Source organism: Nomascus leucogenys, chromosome 12, assembly GCF_006542625.1.
Source record: "Nomascus leucogenys isolate Asia chromosome 12, Asia_NLE_v1, whole genome shotgun sequence".
In the NCBI taxonomy this organism is placed as follows: domain Eukaryota; kingdom Metazoa; phylum Chordata; class Mammalia; order Primates; family Hylobatidae; genus Nomascus; species Nomascus leucogenys.
Window position 1 is genome coordinate 10,142,809 of NC_044392.1, and position 12,296 is coordinate 10,155,104.

Below are 12,296 nucleotides of genomic sequence, written 5' to 3' on the forward strand. Positions count from 1 at the left end.
GAAGGAAAACTAACAAACAGAAAAGACATCCACACCAAAATCCCATCTGTACGTCACCATCATCAAAGACCAAAGGTAGATAAAACCACAAAGATGGGGAAAAATCAGAGCAGAAAAACTGGAAACTCTAAAAATCAGAGTGCCTCTCCTCCTTCAGAGGAACGCAGCTCCTCACCAGCAATGGAACAAAGCTGAACGGAGAATGACTTTGACAAGTTGAGAGAAGAAGGCTTCAGACGATCAAACTACTCCAAGCTAAAGGAGGAAGTCTGAACCCATGGCAAAGAAGTTAAAAAACTTTGAAAAAAAAATTAGACGAATGGCTAACTAGAATAACCAATGCAGAGAAGTCCTTAAAGGACCTGATGGAGCTGAAAACCAAGGCATAAGAACTACGTGATGAATGCATAAGCCTCAGTAGCCAATTAGATCAACTGGAAGAAAGGGTACCAGTGATGGAAGATCAAATGAATGAAATGAAGCGAGAAGAGAAGTTTAGAGAAAAAAGAATAAAAAGAAACGAACAAAGCCTCCAAGAAATATGGGACTATGTGAAAAGACCAAATCTACATCTGATTGGTGTACTGAAAGTGACGGGGAGAATGGAACAAAGTTGGAAAACACTCTGCAAGATACTATCCAGGAGAACTTTCCCAATCTAGCAAGGCAGGCCAACATTCAAATTCAAGAAATACAGAAAATGCCACAAACATACTCCTTCAGAAGAGCAACTCCAAGACACATAATTGTCAGATTCACCAAAGTTGAAATGAAGGAAAAATTGTTAATGGCAGCCAGAGAGAAAGGTCGGGTTACCCACAAAGGGAAGCCCATCAGACTAACAGCTGATCTCTCGGCAGAAACTCCACAAGCCAGAAGAGAGTGGGGACCAATATTCAACATTCTTAAAGAAAAGAATTTTCAACCCAGAATTTCATATCCAGCCAAACTAAGCTTCATAAGTGAAGGAGAAATAAAATCCTTTATAGACAAGCAAATGCTGAGAGATTCTACCACCAGACCTGCCCTAAAAGAGCTCCTGAAGAAAGCACCAAACATGGAAAGGAACAACCGGTACCAGCCACTGCAAAAACATGCCAAATTGTAAAGACCATCGAGGCTAGGAAGAAACTGTATCAACTAATGAGCAAAATAACCAGCTAACATCATAATGACAGGATCAAATTCACACATAACAATACTAACCTTACGTGTAAATGGGCTAAATGCTCTAATTAAAAGACACAGACTGGCAAATTGGATAAAGAGTCAAGACCCATCAGTGTGCTGTATTCAAGAGACCCATTTCACGTGCAGAGACACACATAGGCTCAAAATAAAGGGATGGAGGAAGATCTACCAAGCAAATGGAAAACAAAAAAAAGCAGAGGTTGCAATCTTAGTCTCTGATAAAACAGACTTTAAACCAACAAAGATCAAAAGAGACAAAGAAGGCCATTACATAATGGTAAAGGGTTCAATTCAACAAGAAGAGCTAACTATCCTAAATATATATGCACCCAATACAGGAGCACCCAGATTCATAAAGCAAGTCCTTAGAGACCTACAAATAGACTTAGACTCCCACAAAATAATAATGGGAGACTTTAACAACCCACTGTCAACATTAGACAGATCAACAAGACAGAAAGTTAACAAGGATATCCAGGAATTGAACTCAGCTCTGCACCAAGCAGACCTAATAGACATCTACAGAACTCTCCACCCCAAATCAACAGAATGCACATTCTTCTCAGCACCACACCGCACTTATTCCAAAATTGACCACATAGTTGGAGGTAAAGCACTCCTCAGCAAATGTAAAAGAACAGAAATTATAACAAGCTGTCTCTCAGACCACAGTGCAATCAAACCAGAACTCAGGATTAAGAAACTCACTCAAAACCGCTCAACTACATGGAAACTGAACAACCTGCTTCTGAATGACTACTGGGTACATAACGAAATGAAGGCAGAAATAAAGATGTTCTTTGAAACCAACAAAAACAAAGACAGAACATGCCAGAATCTCTGGGACACATTCAAAGCAGTGTGTAGAGGGAAATTTATAGCACTAAATGCCCACAAGAGAAAGCAGGAAAGATCCAAAATTGACACCCTAACATCACAATTAAAAGAACTAGAGAAGCAAGAGCAAACACATTCAAAAGTTAGCAGAAGGCAAGAAATAACTAAGATCAGAGCAGAACTGAAGGAAATAGACACACAAAAAAACCCTTCAAAAAATCAATGAATCCAGGAGCTGGTTTTTTGAAAAGATCAACAAAATTGATAGACCGTTAGCAAGACTAATAAGAAAAGAGAGAAGAATCAAATAGATGCAATAAAAAATGATAAAGGGGATATCACCACTGATCCCACAGAAATACAAACTACCATCAGTGAATACTATAAACACCTCTACGCAAATAAACTAGAAAATCTAGAAGAAATGGATGAATTCCTCGACACATACACCCTCCCAAGACTAAACCAGGAAGAAGTTGAATCTCTGAATAGACCAATAACAGGCTCTGAAATTGAGGCAATAATTAATAGCTTACCAACCAAAAAAAGTCCAAGACCAGATGGATTCACAGCCGAATTCTACCAGAGGTACAAGGAGGAGCTGGTACCATTCCTTCCGAAACTATTCCAATCAATAGAAAAAGAAGGAATCCTCCCTAACTCATTTTATGAGGCCAGCATCATCCTGATACCAAAGCCTGGCAGAGACACAACAAAAAAAGACAATTTTAGACCAATATTCCTGATGAACATCAATGCAAAAATCCTCAATGAAATACTGGCAAACCAAATCCAGCAGCACATCAAAAAGCTTATCCACCATGATCATGTGGGCTTCATCCCTGGGATGCAAGGCTGGTTCAACATACACAAATCAATAAATGTAATCCAGCACATAAACAGAACCAACGACAAAAACCATATGATTATCTCAATAGACGCAGAAAAGGCCTTTGACAAAATTCAACAACCCTTCATGCTAAAAACTCTCAATAAATTAGGTATTGATGGGATGTATCTCAAAATAATAAGAGCTATATATGACAAACCCACAGCCAATGTCATACTGAATGGGCAAAAACTGGAAGCATTCCCTTTGAAAACTGGCACGAGACAGGGATGCCCTCTCTCACCACTCCTATTCAACATAGTGTTGGAAGTTCTGGCCAGGGCAATCAGGCAGGAGAAGGAAATAAACGGTATTCAATTAGGAAAAGAGGAAGTCAAATTGTCCCTGTTTGCAGATAACATGATTGTATATCTAGAAAACCCCATCGTCTCAGCCCAAAATCTCCTTAAGCTGATAGGCAACTTCAGCAAAGTCTCAGGATAGAAAATCAATGTGCAAAAATCACAAGCATTCTTATACACCAATAACAGACAAACAGAGAGCCAAATCATGAGTGAACTCCCATTCACAATTGCTTCAAACAGAATAAAATACCTAGGAATCCAACTTACAAGGGACGTGAAGGACCTCTTCAAGGAGAACTGCAAGCCACTGCTCAATGAAATAAAAGAGGATATAAACAAATGGAAGAACATTCCATGCACATGGGTAGGAAGAATCAATATCATGAAAATGGCCATACTGCTCAAGGTAATTTATAGATTCAGTGCCATCCCCATCAAGCTACCAATGACTTTCTTCATAGAATTGGAAAAAACTACTTTAAAGTTCCCATGGAACCAAAAAAGAGCCCACATTTTCAAGTCACTCCTAAGCCAAAAGAACAAAGCTGGAGGCATCATGCTACCTGACTTCAAACTATACTACAAGGCTACAGTAACCAAAACAGCATGGTACTGGTACCAAAACAGAGATATAGACCAATGGAACAGAGCAGAGCCCTTAGAAATAATGCCGCATATCTACAACCATCTGATCTTTGACAAACCTGACAAAAACAAGAAATGGGGAAATGATTCCCTATTTAATAAATGATGCTGGGAAAACTGGCTAGCCATATGTAGAAAGCTGAGGCCAGGGGCAGTGGCTCAAGCCTGTAATCCCAGCACTCTGGGAGGCCGAGGTGGGCGGATCACAAGGTCAGGAGATCAAGACCATCCTGGCTAACACGGTGAAACCCCGTCTCTACTAAAAATACAAAAAATTAGCCGGGCGTGTTGGTGGGCGCCTGTAGTCCCAGTTACTCAGAGGGCTGAGGCAGGAGAATGGCGTGAACCTGGAAGGCGGAGCTTGCAGTGAGCTGAGATCACGCCACTGCACTCCAGCCTGGGGGACAGAGCAAGACTCCGTCTCAAAAAAAAAAAAAAAAAAAAAAAAAAAGAAAGCTGAAATTGGATCCCTTCCTTACACCTTATACAAAAATTAATTCAAGATGGATTAAAGACTTAAATGTTAGACCTAAAACCATAAAAACCCTAGAAGAAAACCTAGGCAATACCGTTCGGGACATACGCATGGGCAAGGACTTCATGTCTAAAACACCAAAAGCAATGGCAACAAAAGCCAAAATTGACAAATGGGATCTAATTAAGCTAAAAAACTTCTGCACAGCAAAAGAAACTACCATCAGAGTGAACAGGCAACCTACAGAGTGGGAGAAAATTTTTGCAATCTACTCATCTGACAAAGGGCTAATATCCAGAATCTACAATGAACTCAAACAAATTTACAAGAAAAAAAAAAACAACCCCATCAAAAAGTGGGAGAAGGATATGAACAGACACTTCTCAAAAGAAGACATTTATGCAGCCAAAAAACACATGAAAAAATACTCTTCATCACTGGCCATCAGAGAAATGCAAATCAAAAACACCAGTTAGAATGGCGATCATTAAAAAGTCAGGAAACAACAGGTGCTGGAGAGGATGTGGAGAAATAGGAATACTTTTACACTGTTGGTGGGACTGTAAACTAGTTCAACCATTGTGGAAATCAGTGTGATGATTCCTCAGGGATCTAGAACTAGAAATACCATTTGACCCAGCCATCCCATTACTGGGTATATACCCAAAGGATTATAAATCATGCTGCTATAAAGACACACGCACACGTATGTTTACTGCGGCACTATTCACAATAGCAAAGACTTGGAACCAATCCAAATGTCCAACAATGATAGACTGGATTAAGAAAATGTGGCATATATACACCATGGAATACTATGTAGCCATAAAAAATGATGAGTTCATGTCCTTTGTAGGGACATGGATGAAGCTGGAAACCATCATCCTCAGCAAACTATCGCAAGGACAAAAAACCAAACACTGCATGTTCTCACTCAAAGGTGGGAATTGAACAATGAGAACACATGGACACAGGAAGGGGAACATCACACACCGGGGCCTGTTGTGGGGTGCGGGGATGGGGGAGGGATAGCATTAGGAGATATACCTAATGTTGAATGATGAGTTAATGGGTGCAGCACACCAACATGGCACATGTATACATATGTAACAAACCTGCAGGTTGTGCACAGGTACCCTAAAACTTAAAGTATAATAACAAAAAAAACAAAATCCATACTCAATTATGCAGCAAAATGAACAAAATAACAAATAGTTAAGGGCAGAAAGGCATCAAATACTTCAAAAAGTTCGGTGGCCCATGTCTGTTATCCCAGCACTTTGGGAGGCCAAGGCAGGAAGATTCATTGAGCCCAGGAGTTCGAGACTAGTCTCAGCAACATAATGAGACCTTGTCTCTATAAAAAAATTAAAAAATTAGCTGGGCGTGGAACCTGTGATTTCAGCTACTCAGGGGGCTGTGATGGGAGGATTGCTTGAGCCCAGGAAGTCCAGGCTGCAGTGAGCCAGGATTATGTCACTGCACTCCAGCCTGGGGAACAGAGCAAGACTCTGTCTTAAAAACAAACAAACAAACAAAATTAAAAAAAACAATGAAAAAGGAACTTCTAGGAAGAAATAGACTCTTCGTACAAACTACTGAAACATGGAAAGCAGCACTAAAGAAAACAAATGCATTACAAAATGTGTAATTTTTAAGTACTGCCATAAACTACTCAGTGAATCAGCTAACTGTCCCTGAATCAGGCAACTGTCCCAAAATAAAGAGAATACAGCATCTGATAGAATTCTACACATTAAAAAAGGAGCTAGTCACCTATCATTTTTTCAAAGTGTTCTAAGAATAATGGCCATGTTTCAGAGTATATTATAATACATAGGTACTATTTAATAATCTACTTGTATCTTTCTTCTCTGGCAGTCCCTATCCCAGTTAACATAACAAATCAGAAACCTGTAATCCCTCTTGCCCTCCAGATCCAACTGGTTATCCAATTCTGTCAGTTGTACCTCTAAAATAACCATCTCCTCTCTTTAATCTCCCCTGCCCCATTCAGAGTTTAGGATTTCATTATCTCTCACGCTGACCAATAAAAACAGTTATTTAATTCCTTTATCTGTTCTCACTGCTTTCCAATCATACGTCAGCATTATTTTTCTAAAATACAAATCAGATAAAACATGTCACTACCCCATTTAAAAGTCTTCAAGGATCAATCCCTAAACTGTATCCAAACATACACCCTTTCCAAGCTCATACAACTGTAAACTGCATCCAAACTCATACTCTTTCATACCTCTGGACCTTCCCCTTTTCTCTATTTGGGAAATTCCTATTTATTCCTCACAGTCCAGGACAAATATTATTTTGTAACAGCTTTCTGGTGACAGCCCTAAGCAAAGTAGTAGTCCCACCTCCTACATTTATGCCTGTCAGAGTGTCAGAGCTAAATAATCTTAAGCCAGTCAGTATTCCTAGAGTTTGGCACACAGCAAGCAGTCAAAAGGAAAAGTAAAGTTGTCTTTTTACTAAATGCAGAAAGTTACGCAATGAGAGAAAAATTATCCATATTAAAAAGTCAGCATTTCAATGCACACTCATCAAAACAACTGTGACATAGAGAATGATACCTAGAAGTCACATGGTAAGATACCAATTATTCATATTAATAAACAATAACTGAAAACAGATCATTTAAAACTGCAGATAATATGTCATTTATATTTAGTTTTAGAATGTATTATTTTTTCTACTACAGATTTGCCAGTTCAGTCATGCTTTACCTAAGCTAATATTAAAAATGAACTTACCATTTTTAACGGGTAGTTTCAGTTCTGCAAGATGAAAAAAGTTCTAGAGATTGATGGTGGTGATGGGTGCACAACAATGTGAATGTCTTTAGTGTCTCTGAACTGTACACTAAAATATTATTAAAATGGTAAATTCTGTGTTATGCATACTTCTTGAAATTAATTAATTTTAAAAAATAAACTTGCATTCCTGGAATGTCAGGGTCAGGGGAGGCTCAGAGGTTGCTGCACTGATTCCATTTCAGATTCAACTAATACTTACCATTACTATATATACCAGGCCCAGTGCCTGGTATATTCCATCTCAGGTATTATTAATACCAGATATTCCATCTCAGGTATTATTAATAACTTTTTACAGATGAAAAATTTAGGGCTCAATAAGTTAAACTATGCCATACAGGCAAAGAACTGATCAGGAAACAGCAATGAAAGATGTAATAGTCCACAAAGGGAGTAAATCTGACAATTAAAAAACTGAACTGAAATAATGCTCTAAATCCTGCTTATGTTTAGATTCATTCATTCAACAAATATTTATTACCACTGTTTGTCAGTCATTATTCTAGGCACTGGAGATATACCACTAAACAAATCAGATAAAAGACCCCTGTTCTAGCTTACATGCTACTGGAATGCTCACCAGGGATTTCACAAAATGTAGTCTTTTGACTGGAGGCATTCGACAAAGCATTCACTACAAGGAAGCAGATGTCAGAGAGAGGCTTTCTGGCAATGAGAATTGTCCTGTGGAGGATTGGTTATACACTAAAATGTACAAGCAGAAAGGCTGAATGACCACTTATCACCAAAGATGCTGAAACTTTTTCAAGCTGAGAGAAAAATTCACAGGTTGTAAAGGGAGATAACTAGATAAACTTCTAAGACCCTATTCAGCCTTGAAATTCTGTTTCACTAAGCATCAAACAATATTATGGGTGCCGAGATATTATAGTAGCAACTATCTATATCTTATGTGTGTATTTGTGTTTGATTGCATGCATATCTTAATTATGAACTATTTGTCAGTAAAGATTATGTCTTATTCTCCTTACTACCTCACATATCTAGGTCAATAAAATGAATCAATGAATGCAATATTATAGGTTTAAAGAGAGTAGCTTCCTCTTAAATCTTGTTCAATTTGACATTTAAATTCCATTTCCAACTTACTATTTTCAAAATAACACTCTTAAAATCTTTGATATTTCCATACTGAAACGGCATTTATTCATGCTTTAAATGAAAAATTCATTGACTACCTAAGTTCCAGCCCTGTGCTAGGTAATAAGGATTAAAAAAACAACAAGGCACCCTCTCTTAGTCTAGAAGACAGAGAGTTACATAAGTGTGATAAAGTGTTATACCCTCCCTAGTAGCTGAAACTACAGGCTCACACCACCACGACTGGCTACTCTTCCATATTCTTTGTAGAGATGGGGTTTCGCCATGTTGCCCAGGCTAGTCTCCAATTCTTGGGCTCAAGCAATTGGCCCACCTTAGCCTCCCAAAATGCCAGGATTACAGGTGTGAGCCTCCATGCCCCTTCTTCTTTTTACCTTTCTAAATGTGGCTACTAGAAAACTTTAAACTACATAAGTGGTTTGCATTGTATTTCTGTTGGACACAGTGAACAAATTCATTAAATAACAGTTTCCTTTCTTAATAATTATTTCTCATGTAGCCAAACTGTTACAGATTTTTTTTTTTTTTTTTTGAGATGGAGTTTTGCTCTTGTTGCCCAGGCTGGAGTGCAATGGTGAGATCTCAGCTCACGGCAACCTCCGCCACCCGGGTTCAAGCAATTCTCCTGCCTCAACCTCCCAAGTAGCTGGGATTACAGGCATGCACCACCATGCCCGCCAGTTTTGTATTTTTAGTAGAAATGGGGTTTCTCCATGTTGGTCAGGCTGGTCTCGAACTCCTGACTTCAAGTGATGCGCCCACCTTGGCCTCCCAGAGTGTTGGGATTACAGGCATGAGCCACTGAGAAATATTTTTAAGTATTTAAAAAGCAAAACTTCAAACCTCCTTTCCAAATCTGGAAAATTCATGCCAATGACAAAAATGACATCATGGCTATAAAGAAAAGGATAACGAGTAGTCTAATTAGTCATGAGGAATTCCTTAAAGCCAGTCCTTGCTAGGTCTCTTAATCCCTCTTACCTCCAGGATAGGGTAAAAAGATACTTACCATTAGGCTGCATAGTCAATGGACTAAAAACCGGTCTAGGGGTTAAGAAGTTTGGGATTTATCCCTGGATCCACCAATACCTTGCTCTGACTTCTGACAAGTCAGTTTCTTTGTATGCTAATTTCTCCATCTGTAAAAAAACGTAGGTGGGGAGGAAGGAGAAGTACATTTATTACCTGTAAAGTACTGAGATCTCTAATTATTAACAATTAGGCTACATTATAAGAAAAGTAGGAAATTTAGATACAGATTTTTTGCTACTAGAATATCTTCGAGTTGCAGCAAGTGCCACAGGTTGAATTTAATTAAGCCTCTATATTCACAGAAATAAAGAATACAGATATTTGCTACACTTGGTCCCATGCAAATACTAAATTTAGTTTCCAGCTAACCAGGTTAAGCCAGAATATCAAAAGACACTAAAAACCCATTAACATGGTGTTATGGGCTGAACTGTGTTTCCCCCAAATTCATACGTCAAAGCCCTAACCCCCAATGTGACTACATCTGGAGACAGGGCATTTAAGGAGGTAATTAAGGTTAAATAAAGTCATACAGGTGAGGCCTTAATCTGATATAATTGGTTTCTTTAAAACAAAAGGATGAGACATGAGAGATATCTCTTTCTCCCACACAGAGAAAAATGCCACATGAGGACTCAAAGAGAAGGTGTTATCTGTAAGCTAAGGAGAGAGACCTCATCTCTAGCCTCTCCCGCGAGCATCCTGACACTGAACTTCCAGCCCCCAGAACTTTGAGGATATACATTTCTATTGTTTAAGCCACTCAGTCTGTGGAATTCTGTTATGGCACCCAAGCACATGATCACAGGACAAATGGGACTGTAGCAATTCTTTGGGAGTACTTCAGTTCCCCTAAAGAACTTTCACTCTTTTATTACAGTCGGAGTGGGAGTAAAGTAGAACAAAAACAAAGTAAAAACAAAACAAAAAATGCTGAATTTGACATTAAAATTTTACCCTGATCTGAATCTCAACTCTATTTTGCCTTAATGTTTATTTTCACTTTAAGACGTTAGGCAGGTAACACGGCCAGACATGGTGGCTCATGTCTGTAGTCCCAGCACTTTGAGAGACTGAGGCTGGCGGATCCTTGAGGTCAGGAGTTCGAGACCCACCTGGCCAACATGGTGAAACCCCATCTCTACTAAAAATACAAAAATTAGCCAAGCATGGTGGCACATGCTTGTAATCCCGGCTACTCGGGAGGCTGAGGCATGAGAATCACTTGAACCCAGGAGGCGGAGGTTGCAGTGAGCCGAGATCATGCCACTGCACTCCAGCCTGGGCGACAGAGTGAGACTCTGACAAAAAAAAAAAAAAAAAAACCCAAAAAACAAAAAAAGACTTTAGGCATGTAACTTAACTGAATCTCAGTTTTCTTATTAGTAAAATGGGAATAATAATCCCAATGCTACTTGCTTCACTGGGCTGCTGTAAATAACAAATGAAAAAATGGCTTTGAAAGTGCTTAATGGCTGGGTGTGGTGGCTCACACCTGTAAGGAGGTTAAGGCAGGAGGACCACCTGTAATCCCAGTGTTTTAGGAGGCTGAAGTGGGGGGGGGATGGCCTGAACTCAAGAGTTCGAGACCAGCCTGGGCAACACAGTGAGACCACCATCTCTAGGAGTTTGAGACTCAGAAACATGGTGAAACCCCGTCTCTACAAAAAAAATATAAAAATTAGCCAGGTGTGGTGGCGTGTGCACCTATAGTTCCAGCTACCTGGAAGGTTAAGGCAGGAGGATCACCTGAGCTCAGGAGGTCGAGGCTGCAGTGAGCTATGGTCATACCACTGCACTCCAGCCTGAGCAACAGAAACACTGTCTCAAAATAAATAAATAAATAAAAATAAACAAAATAAAATTTATAGTAGTATAATCTTCTTGGAGGATGTGAAAGTTCCTGTATTTATTCCAAAAGACAGTAATGGCACTAAGGGGCTGGAATAAGAACAGTAACGTGAATCCTCAAAATGCATGTTCAGAGCCCTGAAACATTAAGAGATTAGTCTTAGGAACACCCTAGAAAATATATCCCTTCAATATCTGAGAAAAGAGCACAAGAGCATAGACTACTAATATCCAAAGCAGTGCCTCCAGAGTAGCTGGGATTACAGGCATGTGCCGCCATGCTTGGCTAATTTTTGTATTTTTAGTAGAGATGGGGTTTCGCTATGTTGGCCAGGCTGGTCTCGAACTCCTGACCTCAAGGATCTGCCAGCCTCAGCCTCTCAAAATTTAATGCAAAGGTGGAAATGTTCAATATTCCTGTTGTCCAATGGGTAGCCACTAGCCACATGTGGCTATTTAGGACTTGAAATGTAGCTAGTGCAACTGAGTGCATTTTTAATTGTATTTAATTTTTATTAAATTTAAATTTAATTAGACATACCTGGTAGTGGCTACTCATTGCATAGTGCAGATCTGGAGAATGTAATGACTCCGTATTTCTGGAAATTGTTGAAAAAGTATAATAGGTAGTAGAAGAATCTATAAGGCTATGGCAGTATCCTTTCAAAATGTAATAAAACAATCACAACAGGCCACCCCTTGAAGCAAGGAAAAGTAGAAAGAATTCTTCATATATTAAGATATAATTAAAAACTTAGTTACAAATTATCACTTGTATAGTAATAACAGTCAAATTATTAATATATACCTATCATTTTAAGTGTTTACTACATGCCAGATATTATGTTAAGTATTTCAAAGAACAGGAAGAGAGGAATATTTCCCCTAGAAATGGAAACTGGAAACAGAAAAAAAGACGCATCAAACGTACTTCTGAAAACTCAATAAGAAAAGACAGAACTCTCAGTTTTAGATAAATCATAATACTATGCCAATATGCACAGAAATCAAAATGGAAAAGCTGTGAGCAGAACATCTGTTCACTGTGGTGATGAAGGACAAGCTACAGGGAGGCAGGAGACAGAGGATTCATCTGTGATGTGCCACTGATCAGC

At 39.0% G+C, this 12,296-nt stretch overlaps 1 protein-coding gene across 13 annotated transcripts in view; it reads right to left on the reverse strand.

Moving 5' to 3' along the window:
- The window catches only part of SCMH1 (Scm polycomb group protein homolog 1), a 207,393-nt gene that overhangs the window by 141,522 nt on the left and 53,575 nt on the right, over nucleotides 1-12,296 (reverse strand). For 12 of the 13 annotated variants that reach the window (XR_004032568.1, XM_030823588.1, XM_030823582.1 and 9 more), the window contains exon 2: nucleotides 9,308-9,437. The exons of the other annotated variant lie outside the window; for it this stretch is intronic. Coding sequence is in view for 6 of the 12 variants with exons in the window: in XM_030823582.1 (XP_030679442.1) it covers nucleotides 9,308-9,320 (13 nt within the window). In the remaining 6 variants the exon portion in view is untranslated. The remainder of the gene's footprint in view (nucleotides 1-9,307; nucleotides 9,438-12,296) is intronic. 13 annotated transcript variants of the gene reach the window in all.